This window comes from Coturnix japonica, unplaced genomic scaffold (genome assembly GCF_054131305.1).
Source record: "Coturnix japonica strain WE unplaced genomic scaffold, WE-NBRP24 Scf049, whole genome shotgun sequence".
In the NCBI taxonomy this organism is placed as follows: domain Eukaryota; kingdom Metazoa; phylum Chordata; class Aves; order Galliformes; family Phasianidae; genus Coturnix; species Coturnix japonica.
This window is the reverse complement of record NW_028188952.1, coordinates 1,275,774-1,303,204: the sequence shown is the minus strand read 5'-3', so window position 1 is coordinate 1,303,204 and position 27,431 is coordinate 1,275,774. Positions and strand designations below refer to the sequence as shown.

The 27,431-nt window shown below is 59.2% G+C and overlaps 3 protein-coding genes, 1 long non-coding RNA gene and 2 other non-coding genes across 17 annotated transcripts; 3 read left to right on the top strand and 3 right to left on the bottom strand.

Annotated features, from left to right (window-relative positions):
- The first annotated feature begins 312 nt into the window (after positions 1-312).
- On the top strand, positions 313-11,813 carry CACNB1 (calcium voltage-gated channel auxiliary subunit beta 1). 10 transcript variants are annotated; one of them, XM_085532343.1, is made up of 14 exons: positions 313-1,066; positions 3,420-3,506; positions 4,952-5,071; positions 5,185-5,307; positions 5,481-5,617; positions 5,696-5,772; positions 6,095-6,240; positions 7,158-7,238; positions 7,330-7,388; positions 7,674-7,792; positions 8,446-8,597; positions 8,682-8,777; positions 8,856-9,041; positions 9,884-11,813. In XM_085532343.1, the coding sequence occupies exons 4-14, from the start codon at positions 5,263-5,265 to the stop codon at positions 10,286-10,288; spliced, it is 1,503 nt and encodes a 500-aa protein (XP_085388469.1). In that variant the 5' UTR covers positions 313-1,066; positions 3,420-3,506; positions 4,952-5,071; positions 5,185-5,262; the 3' UTR covers positions 10,289-11,813. The 10 variants fall into 10 exon arrangements, with proteins under 10 accessions (XP_085388469.1, XP_085388470.1, XP_085388463.1 ...); XM_085532344.1 differs by lacking the exon at positions 6,095-6,240 and adding an exon at positions 6,979-6,998 and having other exon boundaries at positions 539-1,066; XM_085532337.1 differs by lacking the exon at positions 313-1,066 and adding an exon at positions 2,124-2,328.
- LOC107325249 (dickkopf-related protein 3-like) lies at positions 11,699-24,131 on the bottom strand. 2 transcript variants are annotated; one of them, XM_085532366.1, is made up of 5 exons: positions 23,999-24,131; positions 13,829-14,078; positions 12,598-12,775; positions 12,197-12,392; positions 11,699-12,080 (listed from the first exon to the last, which is right to left on the bottom strand). In XM_085532366.1, the coding sequence occupies exons 2-5, from the start codon at positions 13,979-13,981 to the stop codon at positions 12,026-12,028; spliced, it is 582 nt and encodes a 193-aa protein (XP_085388492.1). In that variant the 5' UTR covers positions 13,982-14,078; positions 23,999-24,131; the 3' UTR covers positions 11,699-12,025. The 2 variants fall into 2 exon arrangements, with proteins under 2 accessions (XP_085388492.1, XP_015741409.1); XM_015885923.3 differs by lacking the exon at positions 23,999-24,131 and having other exon boundaries at positions 13,829-14,169.
- On the bottom strand, positions 13,066-13,156 carry TRNAI-UAU (transfer RNA isoleucine (anticodon UAU)). Its single transcript is given in 2 exon segments — positions 13,066-13,101; positions 13,119-13,156. It is a non-coding gene; the product is annotated as a tRNA-Ile (tRNA).
- On the top strand, positions 14,914-14,985 carry TRNAC-GCA (transfer RNA cysteine (anticodon GCA)). Its single transcript has one exon. It is a non-coding gene; the product is annotated as a tRNA-Cys (tRNA).
- PLXDC1 (plexin domain containing 1) lies at positions 15,560-26,659 on the top strand. Its single transcript, XM_015885952.3, has 14 exons — positions 15,560-15,733; positions 16,507-16,607; positions 17,299-17,442; positions 17,667-17,736; positions 17,805-17,927; positions 18,058-18,176; positions 18,279-18,378; positions 18,943-19,038; positions 19,342-19,423; positions 20,592-20,652; positions 21,246-21,381; positions 22,170-22,205; positions 23,115-23,275; positions 24,257-26,659. The coding sequence occupies exons 1-14, from the start codon at positions 15,673-15,675 to the stop codon at positions 24,374-24,376; spliced, it is 1,410 nt and encodes a 469-aa protein (XP_015741438.1). The 5' UTR covers positions 15,560-15,672; the 3' UTR covers positions 24,377-26,659.
- On the bottom strand, positions 24,131-26,269 carry LOC146752253 (uncharacterized). 2 transcript variants are annotated; one of them, XR_014940774.1, is made up of 3 exons: positions 26,137-26,269; positions 25,020-25,120; positions 24,131-24,448 (listed from the first exon to the last, which is right to left on the bottom strand). It is a non-coding gene; the product is annotated as an uncharacterized LOC146752253 (long non-coding RNA). The 2 variants fall into 2 exon arrangements; XR_014940773.1 differs by lacking the exon at positions 26,137-26,269 and having other exon boundaries at positions 25,020-25,320.
- Positions 26,660-27,431: the final 772 nt, after the last annotated feature.

Below are 27,431 nucleotides of genomic sequence, written 5' to 3'. Positions count from 1 at the left end.
CAAACAGCCGCATTATTCAGCCACAAAAAGCAGAGAAACGAGGCCGGAGAAACACAGAGTCACGATCACGCGTGGATACAGCGAAAGGAGCGACACGGACGGACTCGCGTTGTGGGGGGGAGGAAAAGCTTCACCACGCACCCCCCCTCTGGGCACAGTGGTACGGTCCATGCGCCGTGGGTTGGGCCTGGGGATGAGCGCATGCGCAGTGGCGCGGAGTAGGCAGCGTGAGGGCGGAGCGGCCATCTTGGCTGGGGGGGGGTGAGGGGTGGGGTCTGTATGAGGGGTGGGAGGGGGTCGGGTTTAGGGGGGGGCTGATGTGGGGTTAGGGGGTCGTGTGGGGTTTGTGGTCAGCGTGAGGCCTAAGGACGGTGTGGGGTCTGGAGTTGTGAGGCCTAGAGCTGGTGTGAGGCCTGGAGTTGTGAGGCCGGGGGTCGCAGTGAGGCCTATGGCCTACGTGAGGCCTGTGTTGGTGTGAAGCCCGTTGTGAGGAGCATTGCGGCCCCTTGTGGCCTCAGACACCACAGGGCAGCATTAAGGCTCCCCCAGCAGCTCAATATGGGTCTCTGCTTCACTGCAAGTCCAGCTTTACAGCAGCTAAAGCTCCTCCTGCAGCAGCCCCTTACAGCAGACCCTTCCCTTTGTAGCCCCTTCCCTTTGCAGCCTCTTTGCAGCCCCTTCCCCTTTACAGCCCCTTCCCTTTGCAGCCCCTTTGCAGCCCCTTCCCCTTGCAGCCCCTTTGCAGCCCCTTCCCTTACAGCTGCTCCCTGCTCAGTCTGTGCTGTTGCCATCACGCTGTGGCTCTGGCGGCCGAATGCGTTTTGGCATATGGTGTGTGTGACAGGGAGGCTGGTGGCGGCAGATTTCGGGTTGGTTTTGAGAGACAAACAGGGATAAACACAGGCTTGGGCTGTTTAAAAACCTGACTCGGCGTTTTTTCTACATCTCAACGTTCAAATCTGGTGGTTCCCAAAGCAGGAGAGCAGCTGCTGGTTGATTACCTGCCCCCTGGAGCAGCACCTGGATCGTGTCCATCTGTGAACCTGCAGCTGTGAATCAATGTCCTGTAAGGCTTTGGGGCCCTCGTGTGGGGTGGAGAAGGTGGGGAGGCTTCAACCTGTATCAATGTAGAGCCCACACCTCTATGGATCCCATACCAACAGAGCCCACACTTCTAACACCCACACCTCCCCCCTGTGGGTGCATCCTTGAACCCCACACAGCATCCCATAGGGTTGAGGGCACAGCTCCCACCCCACACTCCACCCATTGCAGCACAGTCCCCATTCCCATCCTCCTGCACTGCAGCTCCAGCAGTGACACTGCTTGTGTTCTGCTCCCACGCAGCTCTGGGGAGCACAACACTCATCCTCTGCCCCCACCACCTCCATGTTGTCCCATCCCCACCTCCAGCTGATCCATCCCCCCACCCCATTATCCAGGGCTGCACCCCCAGCTTGAGGGGCTGCAGATGGGTCCCCATTTGCATTCAGGGCTGTGCCACCCATCTGGCTGCACAGGTGCTGTCGTCGGCACCTTACGGTGATGGATGGGGTCTAAGAATGGAAAACGTGGTGTCAGCTGTGCTGGGTGCATTGTGTGGGAGTGAGGAGGGGGGGGCGGGACCCCCAGGAATAAGGAACTTTCCAACAGCTGGTGGCTGCTCGGGAGGAGTGGGAGACACAGGGGGACCCCACAAAGGGGGACTGGGCTCTATGGGGGGGGGGCATGGATTTCTCAGCATGGATCCCCCCCTCCAGGGATGGGTTGGAAGCCAGGTTTAGCCCCAGATATGGAGAAGGGGCTGTGCCCCCCCCCCCATGTTGTTTTGATTTTAGGGGAGCTCCTTGCAGCGAGCTGCTGGTCAGAGCTACCCCCTCCCACTGCGTTTATATTTATATATATATATATATATATATATATGTATGCCTTTTTTTTTTTTGAGGGGGAGATCCTTCATCTCTCCCCCTGTTTTGGGGGCAGCTTTGGGGGTGCCCTCCCCTAAAAGAGGGAGGGAAAGAAGGAAGGAAGGAGGGGAGAGGAGGAAGGGAAGCATCCCGCATCCCTCCCGGCAGCGCGGTGGGAGCGGCCGGGGCGGAGGCAGCGGCTGCCCCCCCCTCTCCTTCCTCCTCCTCCTCCTCCTCCTCCTCCCCTCTCCGCACGCCGGGGCCGCCCGCCCGTCGCCGCGGGGGTCGGTGCGGCGGAGGCCGATCTCGGGCCCCGCTCTGCCCGGAGAGCTCCATGGTGCGGGAGGGGGGCATGGCCCGCCCGCCCTACAGCTCCGCTCAGGACATCCAGATGGACGTCTTCGACAACACAGCCCTTCAGGTGATACCCGGGGGGGGTGGGGGTCAGAGAATGCCCTGGGGGGGGGCGTGGGGGGAGGCTGCATGGAACCCCCCCCCCCCATCCCCTCCCCACGTCCTACCAATGGAGGTTCCGCCTCCTGTAGCTCGGTTCCCCCCACCCCCGTAGACACGCTGCTCCCCCAAATCAAAGCAGACAGCAGGAAGATTATTTCCTTTTTTTTGAGGGGGGGTAGCTCGCCCCTTTACTGCATCACCTCCCCATGGCTGTGCCCCCCCCCACAGCACCACGCCAAGTCTGGAGGAGGGGGGGGTTCACAGGGAAACTTTTGGGGATGGGGCAAACTGTGCAGAGTCAGTGTTTAATGGGTGCGACCCCCCCCCAAATCTCCATCCCCTGGGTGTGGGGTGGGGGGATGTACCCTCTGGGCTGGGGGTATCTCGTGTGTGTGTGTGTGTGTGTGTCCCCTGCAGGCTGGGGAGGGTCAGGCAGTGTTGGCTGTGTGGGTGGGGGCACAGCCAGGCCCTGGGGTTGGGGTTTGATGGGGGGCTCCGTGGTGCTGACCCCACCCCGGGGCCTTCACCTCCTCCAGCACAGAGGGATGGAGCCGGAGGGGGGGGGGGGAGGGACCTAAAAATACCGGAGACCACCGGTGGCAGCTGGGCCCAGCTGTCCTTTAAGGGGGGGTGGGGGGGGGCATAGCCCAGCCACTCACACCCAGCACCCCCCGGTGTGCTCCTGTGTTCAACCCCCCCCACACTGTATCCCACAGCCCTTATGGGGGCACTGTCAGCCCCCATGGGGGACACCGTGGGTGCAGTGGGGGGGGCACATTCTTACTGAGGGAGCTTACACGTGTGTGTGCGTGGGGCTGGGGCATGTGACAGCGAGGGGGTGGCATAGGGATGATGTGGGGGGGGGGGGGTGCTGCTGCTATGGGCCCAACCCCCCCCTCCTAGAGCATCCTGCCCCCCCACCACAGTATGTGGGGGTCTGGGGGTGCAGAGCCAGTGCTCAGTTCTGAAGTGATGCTGTTGGGGATGCTGGAGGGGGGATGATGCTCACAGTGCCCCCCCTTTCCCCCCCCAACCTGTCACCCCTCCTCTCCACAGGGCAAGTACAGCAAACGTAAGAGCCGCTTCAAGCGCTCGGATGGCAGCACCTCGTCTGACACCACCTCCAACAGCTTCGTCCGGCAGGTGAGCATGGGGGGGGTGTTGATGGGGGGGGCACAGACCCCCTATTTGGCTCTTCCGCCCCCCAGGGCATGTATCCTCTGAGGCTTAATGGGGAAGGTCTCTTTGGTAGCCCTTGACCCCCAGGGAACCATGTGAGGGGGTCCTGGTTTGCAGCTGAGTACTTGGGGTGGGGGGTGCTGGGGGCATCCACCCCCCATATCAGGAGCCTTTGGGGTCCTGGGGCATCTCCTGCCCTTTTTGATGCTGGTGTGGGGGGTCATGCAGCCCACCTGGCATCACTCCCGCCCTCCCCAGCCCCATCCACCCACCGCTGGCTTGGCACTGTCCCCCCCACCCCCCCGCCCCAGGCTAAATATACCCCGGCAGGCTGCGGGTGTCTGAAACCCGACCCGCGGGTGCCCCAGCACGCAACGCCCGCCCCCCCCCAGCCCACTTGCCCCCAGCCCTGCCACCATGGAGATGACCGGCAAAGACCACCTCGCCGCCCCGGTGAGCATCCCCCCCACCCCACACTGCTGCCACCCCTTCCTGCCCCTCCTCCCTATCCCAGGGTTTGGGTTCCCCCTTGACTTAAAGGGGTTTGGGGGTGAGCAACTCCCAGCAGCCCCTCCAGCTTGGCACCACAGTGTGCCTGCTGCTGCCCCACAGCCCCCACTCCTCTGCCCCCCTGGACCCCAAGCTGTGACGTACTGGTGAGAAATGGCTCAGAAAGGGGCTGACTGATCTCTGCCCGTGTGGGTTTTTTGGGTGGGGGCTACTGCCCCATGGACGGTGCTGGTGTCTGCAGGGTGTTTGGGAAGGGGCTGCCCTACTCTATGGGAAGGGTGGGGGCTGCCTCAGCGTGGGGATTAAAGAGGACCTGGGTGGGGAACAGCACCCCACAGGGCTGGTGCCTCTGCTGTCCCCATGGGGGTCACAGCCCTGAGGTCCCCCCCCCCCCCCGTATCTCTGACTGCAGCACAGGGTGAAATGAGGGGCTGTGGGGGTCGAGCAGAGGCCCCAGCTGCAGCCTTGTCCTGGGGTGACCCCCAGCCCCCCGTACTGTGCAGCCCCATTGCTGCAGGACCCCTGGGTGGCTGGAACAGAGCTGGCATTGGGCACTTCCCCCAGCTTGGTGCAGAGCGGGGGGACAGCTGGGGTGCTGCCAGCTCTGGGTGGGGGTCCTCATCTCCCCCCCACAGTTTAACAAGAGGCCTGGAGCCCACTGACAGCAGGACGGGAGCGGGGTGTCACGTTCCGTGCCGGAGCAATGGGAACAGCTGCGCTGGTGCTCGGCCTGCTGTAACCCCGGCACGGCCCCCCCTGGCTCAGGGGAAACTGAGGCACAGGCTGGGGGCACCCAGCAATGCATGGGGTCCTTTGGGTGCTCACCCACAGGGCTGTCCTTGCATAGGGCTGGGGCTGATCTGTGGGGCTGGGGCTGAGGCTTCTCCACACTATCACAGGGCTCAGCTGAGTCCTACACCAGCCGCCCCTCGGACTCAGATGTGTCCCTGGAGGAGGATCGTGAGGCGCTGCGCAAGGAGGCTGAGCGCCAGGCACTGGCACAGCTGGAGAAAGCCAAGGTGGGACCTGGGGGAGTTGGGACCCTCGTCACTGGGAGCCTTCTGTGGGGCACTGGCTCTCGCTGTGGGGTTTGAGGGGATGCCGCCTACACTCAGCTCCTTCTCACCTGCAGACGAAGCCGGTAGCGTTTGCTGTCCGGACGAATGTTGGCTACAACCCATCAGCCAATGATGATGTGCCCGTGCAGGGCATGGCCATCTGCTTCGAGCCCAAAGACTTCTTGCACATCAAGGAGGTGAGGGTCCGGAGTGGTTGGGGGGGGAGCAGAGTAGGAGGAGGGTGTGGATGGCAGGGGCTTGGGGATGGGGGCTGGCAGAGCATGGGGCTGAGGGTTGCAGGGTGTGTGGCTGCTGTTTGCTGTCCATTTACAGGCGTTGATGTGATTTCTGTCTCCATCCCCTGGTGCAGAAGTACAACAACGACTGGTGGATCGGGCGGCTGGTAAAGGAGGGCTGCGAGGTCGGCTTCATCCCCAGCCCTGTCAAACTGGAGAACATGCGGCTGCTGCAGGAGCAGAAGATGAGGCAGAACCGACTGAGCTCCAGGTTCTTCCCACCCCCTCCACCCCCCTGGAACCCTCACACAGCCCTCGTGCTTACCTCTCTCTGCTTCTCCCCTCCCAGCAAATCAGGTGACAACTCCAGCTCTAGCCTTGGTGACGTGGTGACAGGGACACGCAGGCCCACTCCTCCAGCCAGTGGTAAGGATGTCTGGGCTCCCCACGGGGAGTGGGGCTGGATGGGGGGGTCTTGTCACCCCTCCCACTGCCCCTCCTGCCGCTGGGTCCCCTCTGCTACCTCCCCAGCACCAGGAGGGACGTGCAGCCCCCTTAATCCCTGTGTGGGACCAAAGCTCAGCCCCACATTGCACACTAATGCACACATCCAAGCAAGAGTGCATGGGGTGCCCCCCCCCAGCCCTGTGTCCCCACGCTCCTCACACCCCCTTACTCCCATCCACTCCCCCTTTTCACCACCATTATTGCTGTTCTTCTCTCCCCTCCGGCCCCGGCGCGTCCCCAGGTGCTCTGGACACACCTAGCTTTGCCTTTGAGCCCGATGAGTTAGAGGAGGAGGAGGCTGCGGAGACCCACTGCTCCCCTAAGAGTAGTGTGAGCAGTGTCACCACCCCCCCCGCCCACTCCAAGCGCATCCCCTTCTTTAGGAAGGTAACAGAGCCCAATCTGGCCCACGCCTGCCTGCTGCACCCTGCCTGCCCTAACACTGCCAGGGGCTACGGGGGGCACCGTGGGGTGGATTGGACCATAGCTGCTCCCTCTGGGATCCACAGGATGGATCATTCCATGGATGGATCCCTCTGTCATCCATGGGGTGGATCATTCCGTGGCTGAATCCCCCCATGGTCCATGGATGGATCATTCTGTGGCTGTATCCCCTCCCCCATGGTCCATTGGATGGCTCAGTCCATGGCTGTATCCCCCCCATGGTCCATGGGATGGCTCAGCCCATGGCTGTGTGCCCCCTGATCCATCTGATGGATCAGTCCGTGCCCCCCCTTCCTCTCAGGGCCCCCCGGTGTGCGCATGGTGTGTGGCACAGCTGTGTTTGTCTCCCCTGCAAATGAGAGTGGAACATTCCTCCCCCCTCAACTGAGCATGGTGCTGGGGGGCTCGGGTGCAACCACTGTGTGGGTGGGGGGGTGCTGAGGTGCTGCTGCCCCCCAAAGCCTCGCAGAGCCCCTGCTCACACCCCAATGCTAATCAAGAGTAGGATAGCATTAATACAGAATGAGTCCACTGGCCCGATCTCCCTTTGCCATTGGAGCTGTGCCCCCCCTGGGCTCCCTGGTAACCCCCCAGCCCGGTTTGGGGCCTGAAGCCCCCTCCCACAGTAACACGCATGCCTTGTTTGTCTCCCCCTGCCCGCCCCGGCGCCTCGGGACGTAGCGAAACAGAAGCAGAAATCGGTGAGTAGCGTCGAGAGCCCTGGGTTTGGGGCAGGAGAGGAGGGGGGAATGGGTTTGCTGCCACTCCTGGGGCCTCCCCATCCCTTGGCATCACCTCGGGCTCCTGCTGTGCCCCCTGGCCCAGCGTGAGCCCCCTGACCCCCTGATGCTGCCCCACAGACTGAGCACGTGCCGCCCTACGATGTGGTTCCCTCTATGAGGCCCATCATCCTGGTGGGGCCATCGTTGAAGGGCTACGAGGTGAGGAGCGGGGCTGGGGGGGGAACCCAGGGTGGGGGACACACAGAAGATGATCACAGCAGTTCCATGCGTTCCTCCTCCCCTCCCACAGGTGACAGATATGATGCAGAAAGCACTGTTTGATTTCTTGAAGCATCGCTTTGATGGCAGGTGAGGCAGGAGGTGGCGGGGCCTTCTGCCACTTGGGGGGGCACTCAGTACCACTGGGGGGCCCTCAATCTCACAAGAGGGGCCCTTACCCCACAGGGGACCTCTAAGTCCCATTGAAGACTCATAGCTCTATGGAGGCCCTCACCCCCTTCCCTGGTTTGAGTGGGGTCTGCCCCCAAGGAGGAGACTTGGGGGTAGCTCCCAAGAGCTGGGGGGAGGCTCCTGTGGGAAGCAGATGTTTGATGGGGGTATTTGGACCCCCACCAACCTGTGTCCTTCCCATAGGATCTCCATCACGCGGGTGACAGCCGACATCTCCCTCGCCAAGCGCTCTGTGCTCAACAACCCCAGCAAACACACCATCATCGAGCGCTCCAGCACACGCTCCAGCCTGGGTAAGGCAGGTGCAGCATCTCAGCCACCCCCAAGCTCCCATCTGTATCAGCCCAGCAGCCTCCTGCTCCCATCCCCTCCCTCCTGGGACGCTCAGTGTGTGTCCCTCCTTCCTGCACAGCCCCTCCACACTATGGGGTGATGGGTGCGTGGGCCAAAGGGCACCTGGGACCCTCGGCTCCCACTCTCAGTTTGACTCAGTCTCTCTTCCCCTCCTCCTTTTTACCTTCTCTCTCTCTTTTCTTTTTCTTTCTTTTTTTTCTTTTCTCCTTTCCCTTTTGGGGTTCCTCCCCTCTGCACCGCTTCCTTCCTCCCCTGCTCCTGATACAGATGTCTTGGGTATGTAGCGTGTGCTCCTCGGGTAACGTGGGGTTGGGGACAGCAGGGGGTGCAGCCCCAAGGGTCCCTGTCCCCCCCCAACCTGCAGGGTCTGAGCGCAGCCTCTGCAGGCACCCACCCAATGCATGTGTCTGGGGGGGTCTCAACCCCTTCCTCCCCCAGCAGTGCCACCTCCCATCCATGGGCTGGGGTGCTGCTGGTGTGGCTGAGCCTCTCCTGGCCCCATCCTGCTCCCCACACCCACATCTCCAGCAGCTGTCCCTGCAGCCCCCCCTGTGCTGTCCCTGTGCCTTCATGACCCCCTTCTGTCCCCCCACTCTGGCAGCTGAGGTGCAGAGTGAGACGGAGCGCATCTTCGAGCTGGCCCGGACCCTACAGCTGGTGGCCTTGGATGCCGACACCATCAACCACCCAGCCCAGCTGGCCAAGACCTCCTTGGCACCCATCATTGTCTACATCAAAATCGCTTCCCCAAAGGTGAGGGGGGGGCCGTGGGGTGGGCAGGTGTGGGACCGAGGTCCCTGTGCCCCCCACCCCCCACCGCCCTCCATTCTGCCCCAGGTGCTGCAGCGATTGGTGAAGTCCCGGGGCAAATCCCAGGCCAAGCACCTCAACGTGCAGATGGTGGCCTCCGACAAGCTGGCTCAGTGCCCCCCTGTGAGTGCCCCCAGCCCACCCCCTGCCTGCCCCTGTAAGCCCCCCCCCCCCCTCACACTGCACTCTCCTCCCCCCCAGGAGATGTTTGACATCGTGCTGGACGAGAACCAGCTGGAGGAGGCCTGTGAGCACCTGGCCGAGTACCTGGAGGCCTATTGGAAGGCAACTCACCCCCCCAGCAGCAACCCCCCCAACCCGCTGCTCAACCGCACCATGGCCACAGCCGCCCTGGCCGCCAGCCCTGCGCCCGTCTCCAACCTGCAGGTACAGGTGCTCACCTCCCTGCGCAGGAACCTGGGCTTCTGGGGCCGTGGGGGCACCGACGCCACCCCCAGCCCCCAGGAGGAGCACGCGCTGTGAGATGGAGGCAGGGCACCCGTGGGACCTCCCCCAGGGGTCAGGGACACCCCCAAGGGTCAGGGGCACCCTGTGTTTTGGGGACACCCCAGGGAACAGCTGCATCCCTGGGGTTGCCCCCCTCCTCCAGGGCTGTGCTCCCTGCTCCATGGTTGATGCCACCCCTGTGCCCCTGGAGTCACCCCCCTCCCCTCCCTACTGCCCCAGGATCTGCTCCCCCACCCCAGGTTTTGGGGCCATCCATCCCCCTGTGGTGAGGTTCTGCTCTCCCTGGATCAGGGTCACCCTTTGGGATCTGCCCCCTGGGGTTGGAGTCTCTCTGGGGATCCATGTCCCCTCCTCACAGCTCTGGGGAGCTCTCCTGGGTTAGTTCCCCAGGGAACTTCTGGGGGGGTTGAGCCCCTGGACACCCCTGACCCCCCTGGGTCTGGCAGAAGAGACCATGTCCAAGCCAAGGGGGGCCCGCAGCCCCCCCAGGGCAGCAGGCAGAGGAAGGACGTGTGTCCTGTGTTGTCTGTCGCTGCACTGCCCCAACCCCACCACCTCCCTGTTGCCCCCCATACCCTCTCACTGCTCTGGCCCTGCCCTGGTGCCCCCTCCCCGGTGCTGGATGAGACCCACATCTGGGCTGCATGGCACGGAGTGTACAGACCGGGCTGGGGTGGGAGCGCATGTGCCCCCCCCTTACTCACCAAGCCCCGCAGTGTGCAGCATCTAACAACCCCCCCCCTCACTAACCCATCCATCAGTCCTTGCACGGTGTGGTTGCTTCTCCCAACCAGGGTACCTACCTGGTGCACGGGGAGCCGCCGGGCGAGGGGAACCTCCGGGAGGGGGGGCCCATCCCACCGCCTGCCCGCTCGGCCCCCCCCCGCCGCCTGTCCCGCCAGGACACCTTCGACTCGGAGACCCCCGGCAGCCGGGATTCAGCCTGCACAGAGCCCGGCAACTCCTGTATGGACGTCGAGACCGATCCCGGTGAGGAGGACCCCCGAGCCCCCCCAGCCCATCGCGGTGCGTGGGATGAGGAGCGGGGCCAGGGACCACGGGGACGTGCCAAGGGCCACGACCGCTACTGCCCGGAGCCGACGGAGCCTTTGGGTCTGGACCAGAGTGATGCAGAGGGCTGGGGCCAGGAGGTTTACATCCGCTAGGGTGGGGGGGGTGTAAGCAGGGATGCCCCCTCCCCACTCTGCCCCAGTGCTGTGGCTTTGGGGCCAGGGGTTGCACCCCACTGGGTGCCTTCGCAGGCCACGTGCCCAATGCCTGTTCAGCTGTGCCATGGGGTGTCCCCCGCCCCACTTTTGGTATTGAGGAGGGAGTCTCCCTCCCACTGCAGCCCCCCCAGCATCCTGCGATGCCTCGGGCCTTTCCTGTCCCACAGGGAGAGCAAGTGACCAAAGGGGACATGCCTATGGCTGGTGTGTCCCCGTCCCCTATGGCACAGGGTGGGGGGCTGCGCTCTCCTCCCTCCCCAGCCCTTTGCCTGCTGCCTGCCCGCAGCCCCCTCCCCAGGGTGCACCCGCTTCTTCATGGTGCTCTATGCCACCCTGCTGCAGGGGGACCCCTGAGCTGGTGTGTGTTTGGGGGGGGGTTTCTCTGCCTGCTGTTCCCTCCCCAGCCAGTGCCTGCCCTGTAGCTGTGGGGGGGGTGCATGCGTGTGCCATGTGTGCAGGGTTTTGGGATCCCCACTGGGTGCTGCCTGCCTGGGGTGGGGAGGGGGGGGGGGCATGGTCTTTGCATGTGTTTGCATTGGAATGGGGGTGGGCTTTGCCTGTTTTTGGTGTTAGGGGGTGAATCTGAGCCAATCTGGGTGGTGGTGGTGGGGGGGTGTTTCTAACACGTGCTAACAGCTGCCCCAGCCCTGGCCTGACACAGTGCCCAGCAGGTCCCGGGGGGGGTCCTGTGCTTACCCCTCCCTCCCCCCCCCTTTTCCTGGGACCATGGGGCGCACTGAGCAGCACCAGGCCCTGCCCCCCAGCCCTGCCAACCCCCTCTGTGCCACCCCCTTTCTGTGCCCATCTGCTCTTTCCCCATCCAGCTGTGTCTGTGTGCCTGTCTGTCTGTCTGTCTGTCTGTCCCCCACCTCAGCTCCCCAGGGCCCTGCCTTCACCTGCGCCCACCCTGGGGTGTCCCTTATCCCTCTGCCCCTATAGGGGTCACAGCACTGCAGTGGGAACACCCCATGGCCAACCCTTGCAGTGGGGCTGGACTCACCTCTCACCGATGCTGTGGGGTGGGGGGGCCCTGGTGTTGCTGCCTTACCCACACCACCAGCCTTGCCAGCCCGGGCCGGGGGGGCTCCGGGGCTCTCAGCTCTGCCGCTGCCAAACCAGCTCTGCCCGTTGTGTGCCTCAGTTTCCCCTTTAATGCTGGGGGGGGGGACTCGGTGTCACTGCCTGCCAAGTGCTTTGAGACCCACCTGCACCGGTGCTGACCCCACCAGGGCCGGGCAGCTGGGCCCCCCCCCACCCCCCTTTACAACCCCCAGCCCTCCTGAAGGGCAGAGGGACGTCCCGTATTTATGTCATCCCCCCAAGTTTATTTAAAGACCCCCGACAAAGTGTCTTTTATTTATTTATTCTCCTTTAATGTGTGTGTGTGTGTGTTTGGGGGGGGGGGGACTCGCCCCGCTCGCTTGGTTCTTTGTAATAAACAATTCAGTGAGATCTCCCCTTGGCTGTGCCTGGTGGGGGTCCATCATTTGGGGGGGGGGTCCATCATTAAGGGGGGGGGGCTGAGACCATGCACAGCTCAGCTCTGCAATGACTGCAGCCTCCCCTGGGGGGGGTTGAGAGCAGCCGGGTCCTGCCCAGCTCCTGGGGGGGGACACGTCCTGCTTTATGGGGGCTGTACATCTATTTACATGGAATAAATACAGCGCTGCTGGCTCAGGGCTGCCGGCACCTCCATTCGCTCTTCTCTGGCCAATATTCAAACGCTTTCCTGCAGGGAGACATGAGGACATCAGTCCCTGCTTTAACCCCCCCCCCCCCTTGGTACATGGGGACATCAGACCCCTCCCCACGGGGCTGCTCAGAGCCCCCCATGGCCGTACTCACTCTCGTGGTGGAGGCGATGCTCGGCACACCAGCCCAGCCTGGCAGGGGCAAACCTGGTTGATGCTGAAGGCCAAACCCCCGGGGGGCACATGGCAGCTCTGCCCCAGCTCCAGCCGCTGCTGGCACAGCATCTCACCGTGTCTCCGTGCACAGCAGCCGCCCGGCCCGCAGTCCTCATCCCTCTGGCACCGAGCTCCTTTGGGGTCGGGATAAAGAGGATGTTAAAGGGGTTAAGAGCCCCCCAGCCCCGTGCCATGAGCCCTTGGGGGGGTGGGTTGCAGTGTGTCCCGGTGCCCGCAGCAGCTCTGATGGAGGATAATGGTACCAACCCCGCCTCCATCGCATCCCTCCGCTCCCGGGGCTGCCCCCCAACCTCCCCCCTACCCCGACCCGCTGCTCACCCTCCTGCCCGTGGGGCACGGGCTGCTGGCACTTCCCAAAGGTGCAGAGGAGCCCGTGGGCGCAGTGTGTGTCCCGGCGGCAGTACTGCCCTGCGGGCCGGGTGGGCAGGCACAGCCCGAAGTGCTCATCGCAGAAGTGTCCGTGGGTACAGGGGGTCGTGGGGCCGCACGGTGTCACCTGCATTGGGGAGAGAGCAGAGCTGTGGGGTCAGGGGGGTCCGGATCCATCCCCACCTCTGGGATGGGTCAGAAATGGGTCCGGAGGGGCAGAACGGGGTGGGATTGGGTTTGGGTTCTGCTAATGGAGCCGGGGCTGCTCAGGGGGGTTATTTAGGAGCCTCGGGGTCCTCGGGCACCATCCCTGGAAGAAGGGCAGGATGAAGGAAAATAAAACCCGGAGCGTAACGAGCCGGGGGTGGGATTTGGGGTGGGGGATTCTCGAATCACTTTGTCAGCCCGTAAAATTCCTGCTCCAGGTGAGGCTCGAACTCACAACCTCGGCATTGCTCCGCGTACTGCCCTATAAGTACCGCGCGCTGACCGATTGCGCCACTGGAGCGCACAGTGCCGCCCGGGGACCCTGCGCCCCCTCCCGACCCGAGCCGACCCCGCAGCCACCATCATGTTATCCATTAATTATCCATTATCCATTAATTATCCATTATCCATTAATTATCCATTATCCATTATCCATTATCCATTATCCATTATCCATTATCCATTATCCATTATCCATCCATCCATCCATCCATCCATCCATCATCCCGCATCCATTATCCATCCCTCCATCCCTCCATCCCTCCATCCATCCATCCATCCCTCCATCCATCCATCCATCCATCCATCCATCCATCCATCCATCCATCCATCCCTCCATCCCTCCATCCATCCATCCATCCATCCATCCATCCATCCATCCATCCATCCATCCATCCCTCCATCCATCCATCCATCCATCCATCATCCCGCATCCATTATCCATCCCTCCATCCCTCCATCCCTCCATCCATCCATCCATCCCTCCATCCATCCATCCATCCATCCATCCATCCATCCCTCCATCCCTCCCTCCCTCCATCCATCCCTCCATCCATCCATCCATCCATCCTTCCCTCCATCCATCCATCCATCCATCCATCCATCCATCCATCCATCCATCCATCCATCCATCATCCATCCATCCCTCCATCCATCCCCCGTCCCCTCCAATCCCACCCCGGGGGTCTCTCACCTCCTCCGCGCTCCCCCCCGTCCCAGCGCTCCTTCCCAGCGCTGCTCTATCGGGCGGGTGTTGGGGCAGAGCGTACATCCACGCCCAGAGATGCGCGGATCCGACGGGCAGAAGCGCTGCGAGGAGGCAGAGAATCACCGTGGAAAGCTGCATGGTTCTGTCGGTGCTGGCACTGAGGGCACCCGGTGGGCTCTGCCTATTTGTAGCCCTCGGTCCCCTCTGCCCCCCGCTGCTCCGTGTGTTTGCTCTCCTAATGGGGAAGGAGGAGGCAATCAGGGTTTAAGGGATTAACGTAATTGCAGCCTTCCCCTCGCCGGGTGCTGCTGCCCCAAAGCAAACCGCCCCCTCGGAGCAGTCTGGCTCCGGCGCCGCCGCTGTCCCCGCTCTCGGTGCAGCCCCCCACCAAAAGCCCACGGGGGTGACGAGCTTTTCACCTTCCCTAACAGCTCTGCTAACGAGGTGCCCGCTGCCCTCATCTCATGAACAAACCTCACACGGGCTCCGGTGCCGGGCCGGATCCCCGGGCTGCGCTGACCCCCGAACCCTCCGATCCGCTCTGATTCCTCCGTCGGACTCAGGGACACGTCGGGCCGTGCTCCTCGTGGTCCCGGTCTCTCTATTTGAGCCTCATTCCCCCCCCCCCCCCCAACGAATGTCGCTGTCAGTGTTACCCCAAACCACAGCGCTCCCATCTGACCCCCACCCTGCAGCCACCCCCGGGGCTCAGCCGGACCCCCCCCATCCACCCCCTCGTGTTTACCCAGCGGCTCAGGGAGCAAATATTGACCCTCCTTCCCCAGCTCCTCACCCCCATCTCCCCCCCGCTGGCTCCGGTTAATCCCCCCCATCCAACTCCGCAGCCCCCCGGGGGGGGGGGGGGGGGGGGTCCTGTTTGGTTGTCTTCAAACTGCAGCGCAATGAAGGTTGGGGAGGGGTCCCACTCCGCAGCGGGGGGGGCACCAATGCTGGATAGTGTGCAATAGAGAGTGCAAGGGCGTGCAAATGAGTGTGCAAGGCCGTGCAAACCCACGCAGACAGCGCAGCCCACGGATATCACTGCAACTCCAATGCATTCACCCAGCAGAGGGGGTATAGCTCAGTGGTAGAGCATTTGACTGCAGATCAAGAGGTCCCCGGTTCAAATCCGGGTGCCCCCTCATTTTTATCTTTTCTGGGGGGGGGGGTTTCTTCTTTTTGGACCCCTTTTATCTGCCCCCCTCCCCACCAGCAGTAGCTGAGCGTTGGTCGCGCTGTCCGTGCATAGAAATGGTTGCAGGAGGAGGCAGCGGGACGGGCAGCACCAGATCGGCTCATTAGTTAATTGCGGCACCGGTACAACTCATCACCTCTAACAGCCCCCTCTGATTCTGTGGGGAGGAGATGTGGGGCTCTGCCGCTGCCCCCGGACCCCAAAGCCGCCCCTGTTGTGTCCTCATGTTGTGGGTTGCGCTGTTTTGGGGTGCAGCCCCTCTGCTCCTCCTCGGGGTCCGCGCTGCTCCGTACAACCATGGGGTGGGGGTCTGCGGGATCCCGGGGGTGGGATGAGCAGCTGTGGGGCAGCGTGGTACCGGTGAGGGGGCACCGCCTGGAGGGCGAAGGGCGGCTGCAAACGGGATGAGGGGTCGCCCCACGCGAGATAAGAGGATGCCCCTCGTGGGATGAGGGCACGGAACCGGTAACACCGGGCCCAGCACCCCCCGGTTCGGTCTCGGGTTCTGCCTCCGGCCCCATCCCCACCCCCGGCACCACCCTCCGGCTCCACCCCCGGCTCCGCTCCAGCTCCGGTGGCGGAGCCCCGTGCCCGGCGGGGGCTCGGCGGGTGCCGGCCGCGGGGGGGGGCCGCGATGCTCGGGGGGTTCCTCATCCTGCTCGGCTTCATCGCGCTGTGCGGGGCGCGGGGCGCAGGTAGGGACCGGAGAGGGGTTGAGGGGGGGGGGTGAGGTCGGGGGTTGCGGGAGCGGGGGGCTCCGTGGCCGCGGTCTCGCGTGGCCCTGGGCAAAAAGAGGCTCCGGCCGTTCTTGTCCTGGGGGTGGGGTCGGGTTCGCGTGGTCCCCGGTGCGTGGGATGCCCGCAGCCGCTGAACCCGCTGGAGTCCAAAGGGAGCGCGACCCGGAGCCGCAGGAACCTTTCCCTGCCCGTCCGGGGGTTCCTTGCACGAAGCTTTGCTCCCCCGTGCCTCAGTTTCCCCTCCCAAAGGAGCTGGGAGCAGAAACCCAAAACCTCGGGGAGCTTCAGGTTCGGCCCCAACCCCCCCCTAACCTGCTCCATCCCAGGGCGCGGATGGGGAAGGTGCCGCTGTAGGGGGTGCCCCAGAAGCAGCGAGTGAAGGGGGGATCCCATATGGGGCTGGGGATGTTCCCAGCTCGGACCACCCCCTGCTCGTCCAAGGACTCGGTTGTACCGCTGCCCCATTGCTGAAGCCCTGCGGTCTCTGTCATTCCCAGGGCTTCGTGCTCCTCCTTGCTCACTGCTGTGGGGCTGTGAGCTGCTCTGGGGGCGTTTTGCCTCCATTCACCCTCCTGACACAGCTGTCCCCCTGCCCACGGCTGTCCCTGTCCCATATCCCTTCCCTGCACCCCATCATAGTGCTGCTCACCGGGGTTGGGGCACTCATGTCATCACTGCTGGGGGGCTCATCCCACCATGGTCCCCCATTGGCACTTCCTCGCTCCCCCCAGGACCCCCCGAGGGGCAGCCCCAGGGGACACACATCAGCCAGGACCTGGTGGGCCGCAGTCTGGTCATTGACACACTGCTGGACAACGAGACTCGTATTGTGGTGAGCTGGGGGGAGTCCAACCCTGCACCACCCAGAGCTATTTCCATTCTGGTGGAGCCTCTGGCTTTGGTTTAATGGTGTGAGGCCGGATCCTGGCAGCATGGGGGGGTAATTACAGCCTGGGCAGAGGCAGCCATGCATGGGGGCACATGGGGGTCAGCACTGGGGGTGCTTTGCTTGTTTGCACTGGGTTACTGGGAATGCACTGGAATCCACTGCCTGTGGGGCTCCGTGTGGGAGGTTCAATCCCTGGATCCCAGGTTCCTGGGTCCCAACCCCACATCCCAGGGTCCCAAAAGCCCCACATCCCATACACAGGGACCCAGTGCTACCAGCACAGCCACCCCTGTGCCTCAGTTTCCCATCCCTGAGCTCTGTTAGAGACTCTGATGCCTTTATTTGCTCCACTTCTTGCGGTCACTGCAGCCACAGCTCCCAGCCCCTGGCTCCAAAGCAGCGATTCCTTCCCAGGAAGGCTGCATCTGCTGTGCTAAAGTCCCTCATGAGTCACATCTCCCTCCTGCCAGCACCGCATCGGACTCGTGGTTCCTCCGCTCCTCTCCAACTGCTCAGCCCCTGCGTTGCTTCACGTGGGGCGTTTCTGTTCCAGTTCCATTGCTCTGCACTGAGATGGTGCCTGTGAGTTTTGCATCCCTACATGGTGCTGATCCTGTCCCTGTCCCCACTGCAGGAGGACAATCACAGCTACTACGTGTCCCGCACCTATGGGCCGGGGGCTGCACGTCGCATGGGGCTGTGGGTGGACATGGCAGCAGCTGACAGCAGCCACGTGAAGGTCCATGGGATCCTCTCCAACACCCACCGTCAGGCCTCGGTGAGCCCGGGGGGTCCCAGCTGCTGCCCCATAGCCTGGGGGAAGCCTTTGGGTCTCCCCAGCCCCATCGCTGTGGGGCAGAAGGGGATGAGATGTGGGGGTGGGGTGTGTTGCCAGCCCTCCATGTGCCAACCCAGGGGGTTGCTTCAAGCTGGGGGTGCCCAGCATCCCCATCAGCTTTCCCCCTTTGTGGCTGCCATCCTCACCCCATCTCCCTCCTGCAGAGGATCGTCCTCTCCTTTGATTTCCCCTTCTACGGGCATCTCCTGAGGCAGGTGACGATAGCAACTGGAGGTGAGTGGGGCTGGGGGCCTGGGGTTGAGCACAGGCACAGAGCTGACCCCTGTGCTCTGCTCACCCAGGTTTCATCTTCATGGGGGACGTCATCCACCGCATGCTGACGGCCACGCAGTACATCGCCCCTCTCATGGCCAACTTCAACCCCAGCTACTCCCGCAACTCCACCGTGCAGTACCTGGATAATGGTGAGCACCCCCCAGAGCAAAGCTCTGCCCTGGGGAGCAGAGAGAGGGGTGAAGGTGTGGGGAAGGAGCCTGGGGGTCAACACAGGGTGAGGGGAGGTGAGATGAGTGATGCACTGTGGTGTCCCCCCAGGCACGGTCTTTGTGGTGCAGTGGGACAAGGTCTACCTCCAAGGGAAGGAGGACGTGGGCAGCTTCACCTTCCAGGCTGCCCTGCACAGCAGCGGCAGGATCGTCTTTGGGTACAAGGAGGTGAGGGAGAGGGTTGGGGCTGGGGACTGAAGCGCTATGGGGCTCAATGGGGCTCAATGGGGCTCAATGGGGCTGTCTCCATCGCTCCTTTCCCCCTTGCAGATCCCAGTGCCCGTCCTGCAGATCAGTGCTGCCCAGCACCCTGTCAAAGCCGGCTTGTCTGATGCCTTTATGGTCCTCAACCCATCCCCAGAGGTACCTGGTGAGTGCCATCCCCTTCCCTGTGTCCTACATCCCCAGGATGCAGTGCATGCACGTGTGTGCACTTGTTGCATGTGATGTGAGCTCCATTGCAGCACACACGTGTCCCACACGTGACACACGCTCCAGGAGCGGGGTGAGCTGGATGGAAGGGCTGCTGCAGCCTCTCCCTTCCCCTCCTGTACACCCAACCACGCTCCTCATGCTCGTTATTTCTGGAGCCAACCATCTGGCCCTTGTTTCTTACCCAGTTTGCAGGGAAGCCTCAGGGGCTGCTGCCCCCCTCCCTGTGGGCTCCTGGAGAGCACTGAGGGATATGGGAGGGAATGGAGGTGGAAAGGAGGCAGGGATGGGGATGGGGCTGTGAGGGGTTGGACTGCGTCCACCTTGGGGTCCTATGGGGAGAGGGGGCAGAGAGATCCCAGCTGCTCCTGGATAAGTGAGGAAGGAGATTTCCAAGCCCTGACCCCCCAGTGCTGCTGCTCAGCCTCCCCTGCAGCCTTCCCCTGGTTGTGGGGGGTGACTGAGGGGGGCTCACACACCTAAAGCAAAGCTCCCCCTGCAGAGTCGCGCCGTCGGACCATCTACGAGTACCACCGTGTGGAGTTGGACACCAGCAAGATCACCAACATGTCTGCTGTGGAGTTCACCCCGCTGCCCAGTAAGCCATGGGGGCAGGGTGGCAATAGGGCTGCCCTATAGGGTGCTTTGTGGGCACTGTGTGGCTCCAGCTGAGCAGACACGCTCTTAGTGCTCACATCCACACACATGGGGGTGAGCAGTGCATGAATTTAGAGCTGGAATTACATCCATCCTGGGGTCATCAAGGAGAGGATGATGCTTATTGCTGGGCTGGGGGCAGCCTGGTCACTCCATGCACTGCAGACACCTCCCAGCCCTATTGCTGTGCTGGGCAATGCCTCCCCTTTATCCCCTTTATCCCCTTTATCCCCTTTATCTGCAGCTTGTCTCCAGCACCGGAGCTGTGAGGTGTGTGTGAGCTCCACACTGACCTTCAACTGCAGCTGGTGCCACGTCCTGCAGAGGTAATGGGATGGGTCACTTCTGCTTCTCCTCTTGCTGGAGATGTTCCTATAACCAGGAGAGCACTCTGTGCTATGGGGCCAATCATCTCTGCTGCTGCTGAGGGGTTTTTAGTGGTTTTCCTTGTTGCTGTTGTTAGAGTGATGCTGGCAGTGGCTCACCGTCAGTGGTTCTGACCTCAGGGTATAAGTTAGAAGGAGCTGCTTCCCAAGGGTGGGGCTCAGCCCCAGGGCTGTGGTGTGGAGCTGGGACAGCAGATGGACGCTGATGTCAGTGGGATTCGGGTGGGATCCAGTCCATGCTGAGGTTGGGATTTGGACCAGATGGAGTTCAGATCCCGGACTGCAGTGCCCCGGCCATAGGGACAGCCCCTGCCCCTTGGGATGCTGCTCTGCCCTCCTTCAAGCACAGCAGGAGAGCAACAACGAGGCTGTGCAACACCAGAATGTGGAGCTGGCAGCAGGGGAGGGGACCCACTAACACAGATCCTTGTGCACAGTGCAGGAGCTGCTTCACCCAGCCCCGCTCCCAGCTGTGCAGCCATCACAATGTGCATTGATTATAGAATCATATCATATCAAATGAGGCCTCAGCAGGGACACGGGAGGGCTGGGGGCTCCTCGTGCAGCTCGCTGGCTCTGCTCTTATCACCCATGGGATGGTGGCAGGTCTGAGCCCAGGGGTTCACAAAAGGCCACAGAGCTGTTTTGGTTCCTGTTTCTGTGGCTGGTGCTTTCCCGACGTCATTTATAATGTCTTTAATGTGCTTTTCCTGCCCAGATGTTTCTGGGGAAGGGAAAATTAAAAGCCCACAAACAAACCCAGAGCTCACAGCCCTGGCACAGAGCTCAGCAAATGGAAACTCACACTGACTCTGTATCTTTTTCCTATCTCTCTGCTTCTCTGTTTTCCTTGGAGAAGCAGCACTGACCATTTTCCACCTCCTTAAAGAGGAACATTTGGGTCCTTCCAGCACAGCTGCACTGGAATCCCCACCTCCTCTGTGAGCAGCTTGTATGTAACCCTTCAACTGCACTGATCCTCACACTGCAGCTGTGGCACTGCTGGGCATCTCAAGGGCTGCACCGGAGCAGCAGATGGACATTGCTCCTCTATCCATGGCTGCTCTGCATCCCACCTGCTGGGGTTTCATGTGTCCTTTCATTTCAGGTGCTCCAGTGGCTTCGACCGGCACCGTGAGGAGTGGCTGTCCTATGGCTGTGCCCAGCAGGTACAGATGGGGTTCTATGCTGGGGATGGGGCTGGGTGACAGCAGGAACATCCCAGTGCCAAAATGCATTGAGCTCTGCTTGGGCCCTTTGTCCCATCAGGTTGCCCTGCCCTGGTACAAGAGCTCCATGCATAGCAGACATCCCTCTTTCCTCCATAGGGAAAGCCCAGAGGTGCCCCAGCTGTTTGCCCCTCAGTGTGATTCTGATCCCCCCCTTTAGGCTTTGGGTTTGGTTTGTTTTTCTTTGTGTCCTTCTTAGCACATCTCCACGTTGGACTGAGTCGTCTCTTTGTCTCTAACCAAACATCTGTTTCTGTTTCCCTGTTTTGTTGTTTGGGTGATTTTCTTTCTAATTTTCCCCCGCTGAACACTCATCCTTTTCTCTGTTTACCAAGAGAGAGGGAAAGGGAGGTCACGGGGCTGATGCCTGTGATGCAAGCAGGGCGGGCTGTCACCAAACCCCCCCCAACCCCCTGTTCCCCAAACCTCTCCCACACATCCCCCCACTTTCTGCCCTTTCTGGGCTGTGTTTCTCCTCCCAACCCTCCTCCATCCCCACAGTGATGCTTCCATCCCCTCTGTGTCCCCCCCAGGCAGATGCCAAGAGCTGTGAGGACTTAGCAGAGGATGACCAGTACTCACCCCCCCCTGACGGCTCCTCCTCACCTCTGGATGAGGACATCACCACCCCCACGGCCTCACTCTTCATTGACAGCCTCACTACAGAAGGTGGGACACTGCAGGGTCCCCGTGCTCTGATGGGGGATGATGCTCTGGGGGTACAGCAGAGCTGTGTGATTGCTTGGGAGCATGGAAAGCTCCAAATAAAGGCCCCCCATTCCCCCCCCCTGAGACACCCCTGTGCTAAAGCTTGATAATCCCATTAACGCAGGGCTCGCTCCTCGGCAGGTATCACTTCAATTTTGCTGCTTAATAGTCCCTAACGCAAACTGCTAATTAGAATAAATAGAAAGGAACATTAGTAATTGTCCTTCAGCGATGGGAAGGAGCTGGGGGGGAACGGAGTGTGGGGCTGAGGGAGCTGGCTTTGATAGGAGCAATGGAAGGAGGTGGTGGGGGGGGTGGAGGATAAGGCAACCCCAGCATTGATTTTCCAACTCATCGTTGATTCTTGGAAGAGGAACAAGAGCCTTTCTGTGACATAGTCAAGCATGAAGTTAATTTGTAATCCTGGAAGCAAACAAACAGCCAGCTGCATCGGGCAGCCAACACCATCGAGAGCAGCGCAGCAAAGGGATGATATGAGGATGGATCCCCACCCCTCTACATCTCCCACCTGGAATCCTTTGGAGAGTCCCATATCTGCACAGAGCTGTGGCTCATGGGGCACTGAGCCCCTCATTCAGCCTGGTGGCTCCAGAATGAGAGGGAAAATGGGTGTTGGACCCTAGTGAGAAATACCTATAGAGCAATGGCTCATGGAGGGGGGGGGGAAGCACAGGGAGCATCTCATTGAGCTGTTAACTGTTTTTGCCCCCCTTCCTTTCTCCTTTCAGATGACACAAAGCTCAACCAGCACGCAGGCAGTGAAGGTAAGGCCCCATCGTGTCCCTGCCGTGTCACACTGAAAGCAAATGCAGGGGAGAGATGGGGGCTGGAAAGATGCAATCGAGATAAGGATCTGCTTGTCCTTCCGCTGCTGAATACTGCTTCAGGTTGTGTAATGTGAGAGCTGGGGCTGAGCTGTTTTACCTTTGTCTGCACTTGCCACTTTTCTCAGTGAAGGAGGATTGTGAGCTTTCTCTTTCTATGCAGCTCCTTTTCTTTACAGGTGCTTTTCCTTCTGAATCTCCCCAGCTTGTGCCAAAGGGAGCTGTGAAGTTCAAATATAAGGTGTCTTTTCTGTGAGCCCAGCTCTGCCTCTTCCATCTCTTCTCCTCAATTACAGCTGTATTTTCAGCCCTGTGCAAAGCAGAGCCCAATGCTCTTCATTGCAAGCAGCTCCTGAAAGTTAAATTGGCTAAAAAGTGGGTGCAGCATCAGTGCCAGTGCAGGCACGGGGCCTTTGAAATGCATGAGCTTCCCAGGCACAGCCAAATTGCTCTTCAAATGGCTGGTAATGTCAGTGCTGATCTATGCCATGTACAGGATCCAGAGCTCTGTGCAATGGAGTATCCTGGGGCGAGCTGCAGGGCTGTGGGTAAGGTGCTGAGGAGCCTTCAACATATGGCTAATGGCTTTCAAGCTGAGTGAGCAGCCAATGTGTAAGGGGAATATGGAGAGGGGAAATATTGTATGGTCATCATTTAATCCTCTTCCTTTGCCAGCTATTGGTATAATCAAGGAGTGATGCTGGAGCTCAGCCCCCAGCTCTCCATGCATCTCACCCTCTTGTTGAGCTGGGCTCGGTGCTCAGCCCCACATGCAGGGCTCCAAGCATCCTGCCTTGCTTTTCCTGAGCCCTCAGCCCACTCCTAAGCCCAGCTAAACCCTTTCTGCAGGTGTGGGAAGTGACCTTCCTTCCAATGAAGTGGGTGCCCCAATTCACACCGGGACCATCGTGGGTATCGTGCTGGCTGTGCTGCTCATCGCCGCTATCATCCTCGCTGGGATCTACATCAACAGCCACCCCACCTCCAACGCTGCCCTGTTCTTTATTGAGGTGAGTGGGGAACCTTTCTCTGGTCCCATCCCAACCCTCCAGAGCAGAGCAAAGAGGAGAGATAATGTGGATAGATTGCATTGTCCTGCAGTCCCAGCCACCTCCCCCCTTCCAATTGCCAATGCTTTAAACTTAGGCTCATTCCCACCCACACTGCTTTATTTTGTGCTCTCTCTATCATGTGCTCCTGTTCACACCTCACCTTTTCTCCCCATTCAACCTCAGTCTCTCCTGCCTGCTCACACAAGCGCTTCCCCCACCTCAGATTGCTGCCTTTTCAGTTGCCCAGCTGGATTTTATAGACTAAAATTGTCAGGCTTTGCTGATAGATGCCACTCCATCAGCTGCTGTGGTGGTGGGGACATTCGAAATGGCAGATTTTAATTGTCAGGAAGATGGGGGGTCTGACAGTCTCCATCTGCTGTTAAAAGCCTGAGGAGCACAGGGCAGCAGTGGGCTGAGTCCTGGCTTGGGAGCTGTGATGCAGAGCCCTCACTTCTCCTTATCACCCACTGCTTCTTTCCTCTCTCATCCATCTGTCCCAGCTGCAGAGGATCCATCTCTGTGGCCTCCATCAGTTCAGCACTTGACAGTGTTTGGTGCATTTATCCTTGCAGCACCCAGCCAGGATGCAGAGCAGCTGCCCCTGTGCTGCAGATGGGGTAGAGAGGTGCAGGGGTTGACCCTCTGTGGCCGCCCCATCTACTCCCCACAACAGCTCACCCTTGTTCTGGCACTGATATGGGATCTCCCTTCCATTTGCCATTTCCTCCCCACTCCCTCTATTAACCCCATCAGTGGGTCAGCTCAATGAGAGTGGATGCATTGTAACAAAGCCTTTGAGAGCACAAATCATTTCTTCCTTTTCCGATCTATTCACAACGATAACATTGTTTTCGGGACTCAGCTTCCAGTTTCCAGCAGGCTTGGGCCCTGAATGGCTGCTCACATCTTCTGATGGCTCTTTGTTCCTGCCCACAGCGAAGGCCACATCGTTGGCCTGCCATGAAGTTCCGCAATCACAGCAACCATACGACGTACTCCGAGGTGGAGGCAGCCAGCCACGAGAAGGAAAGCTTTGTGGAAGCAGAGCAGTGCTGAGCACTTCTCCTCCTGCATCTCCTACACCTCAAGCATTGGAGTCTTCTGTTATCCTATTGCAAAGTCTTTCCCCTGTTGGAAAAGAAAGAGCAATTAGAGGGGAAAAAAGACCCAATGGAGCACTGACCTCTCCCAGCCAAGCACCAGCTTCTTTTCTCTGCTCTGGAAGAAAGGAAAACCTGTTTTATTTTAAGAGCAAAACCCCTCTAAGGATTCACCTTCAGAAGAGCCTCTTTGGTTCTGAGGATCTTTCTGCCACCCAATTAGTTTGCTCAGTTACAAGCTGTGACTATTACCCTCAAGGAACCAGAGGCTGAAAGGGAAAAAGGGTTCCTTCAATACATCTTCATGGCATGGCCACACAGGATGGGGACAGAGCTCTGCCATGGTGACACCCAGAGGTAAAGCCAAGCTCACTCAAGGGAGCTTCCCATAATAAGTCATGAAGGCATTACGTGCCTCGATATCACTGCTTCATTAACATCCTTGAGTCAGTGCATTTCCTATGACTTCTTGCTGTGTCAGTGATGGGGCCCTTGGTCTGCACTGATACTCACACCGTGATCCCAGAATCCGACCCTCACTGATGAGCTCAGGGCTGTTCTGTGCCATCCAGCTCATGGCAACCTGCAGAAATACTTACCCTGCTTCCCAGTGCAGGATTAGGCCCCAAACTGGGGAGAGGTGGCATGATAAAGAATGAGAGAAAGCCAAAGTCCAATGTCAGGTCAAGTTTCTTTCCTCCTACCAAAAGAAAAACAGCATTAATTATATGGGTTATATATATATATATATATTCCTCCTTATCTTTCAATCCTCTGTTATTTATTCTGATATCATCTTTGGAGCTTATTTTATCCACTGCCTGGTTCAGCTGCCACCGGTGGCGATCGCTGCCAAAGGCAGGGTCTGTCTAATTAATGTTTTCCTTCTCATCTGCTGAATTTATATAGCCATTAAAGATAAATATGGATGCTTTGTGGCATTTAGACCCTAGATTCTACTTCCTCATACATAGCCACTAGGGAGACTTTCGCTGCATCTTATTATGGCATAAAGGCAGCAAATGCTTTTATGGGGTAAGTCAGGCTGAATCGTGCCAAGCTGTTACGACCCAGGCAGTCTCACTTTAGATACACTTTGAAGACAAACCTTATTTCCAAATAAAGCTTCTGATGGGAAGGTTGGTTGTTCCCCATTTCCCTGATGTAGAAAGAATTCAGATGAGTGCTGGCATTTCTTTTTGCTCCAGGTGGTTATAAGCTGGATTTCCACCTTTTCAAACTATGGCCTTATTTCTAGTGATTTTCCTATTATGCATACAGAACAAGAATGAGATTTGCAGGCATTCCTAATCCCCCACAGCCTCTAAAACACCAGGTAACACCCAACACATCTGAAACACCACGTGTTTAAAAGAAAAGAGACTTGATATATACAGCGGAGCTGTATAAATCACTGCTGGATTGGTTATGCTGCAGCCAGAACCTTAACAGGGTTCCAAAGGGGTTCGGATACTCAGGTGGAGAAAACCAACATCCGAGTGCCATTGCATAGAAATAATTGAGATACATGGAGTACATTGCAGGACAGATGTCAAGTTCTGAGCGCCTGCAGTCAGAAAGGCTTTATTTGTTTGCTTGGTTTTCCTCCTTAAAGCAAAGAACCGAAACCAAGCAGGCTGTGCTCTGTGTTGTCAGGTGTGGTGTGAACGGCTCACACCTCGGGGCACAGCAGAGAGGTTCTGCCTGCAGTCATACCCTTAGGAGAGGGGTCGGGTCCTGGCAGGGAGCACTCAGCTCTGCTGTGCCACCCATCCTTCCTTCCATGAGCTCTGGGTCCTTGGAGCTCACACCTGGGAAGCCCATGAATCAGCAGGGATCACTTTTTGCACGTGGAAGAGATCAAAACCCAGCTGTAATGTTGCTGTTGCCTAGAAGAAAGAGAGAAATGTCTTTACCAGCACCAAGCACTGCTCATCCTGCTGGAGCAGGGTGAGATGTACCAGGCCCTGTGCATCCCATCCCTGCTCTGAGATAGGGGTTAATCCTGCCCTGAAGCAAGGATACATTGAGGACAACCAGGACATTAAAAAGCAAAATCAGAACCTTTTCATCACGACTCCTCTCAATAACTGAAGGCCTGCCTTCCACATACTTGAATTTACAGCACACTCGGACTCTTTAGGGGGACTGAAGGCACTTTAACTGTCTTTCAATGCAATGTATTTACTGTGGATTATCTGCATGGAATATAGTCTTAATATAAAAGAAGAAAATCTTCCTTTTTGGATGGCTTTGTTTTCAATATAAGGATTACTGGTTCTGTTAAGGCAGACTTCGAGCCTGAATTATTTTTGTCTCGTGTGCCTTTAAAGGCTGCTGTAAGAATACAAAGACCTTTTCCTTAAAGACATCCTTTGGGTTTCAGTAATAGCACATCTTATCAGGAGGTGTTCCCAGGACGTAGCGAGGATAAAAAGGGCTGTAATTGAGGTTTGAATCAAGGCTGTAATTTTCTTCTAATTTTATCTGCTCAACCTGTTGAGAACTGCGGGCTTTTCAGCTCAAACAATGAGATCTGCCCGTTCCATTCGACTTCCTTTAGTCAGGTTTAGTGTTTTGATCTCTGCCCTAACACCAAACCATTCCATAAATCACCTTAAATACTCCCTTTCCTGGGTGTTATGGTTCCAATCTCCAGCTCTGGTCTCTCTTCATTGCTGCACAGAACAGATCAACCCTGTGGATTAACAGAAAGGTTATGAACCAACCTTCCCATCCATACCCCCCCATATCATTTGTCCCCCTCCCCAGGTGCCTTTTCCATCTGTGGGAGAACATTGATAACGTAATACAGCCATGAAGGGAATTTAAGCATGATAAACTCCACCATCTCAATGCCACATTCTGGTTATTTTTATGGGCAGAAAAATAGCAGATTTATACTTAGAACACAGACGGTGAGCAAATACTTTATAATATGCAAATATGGGGGGGAATGTAAAGATCAGCTCTCCCAAACAAGCAGTTTTCACACCAATATCATCCCCAGA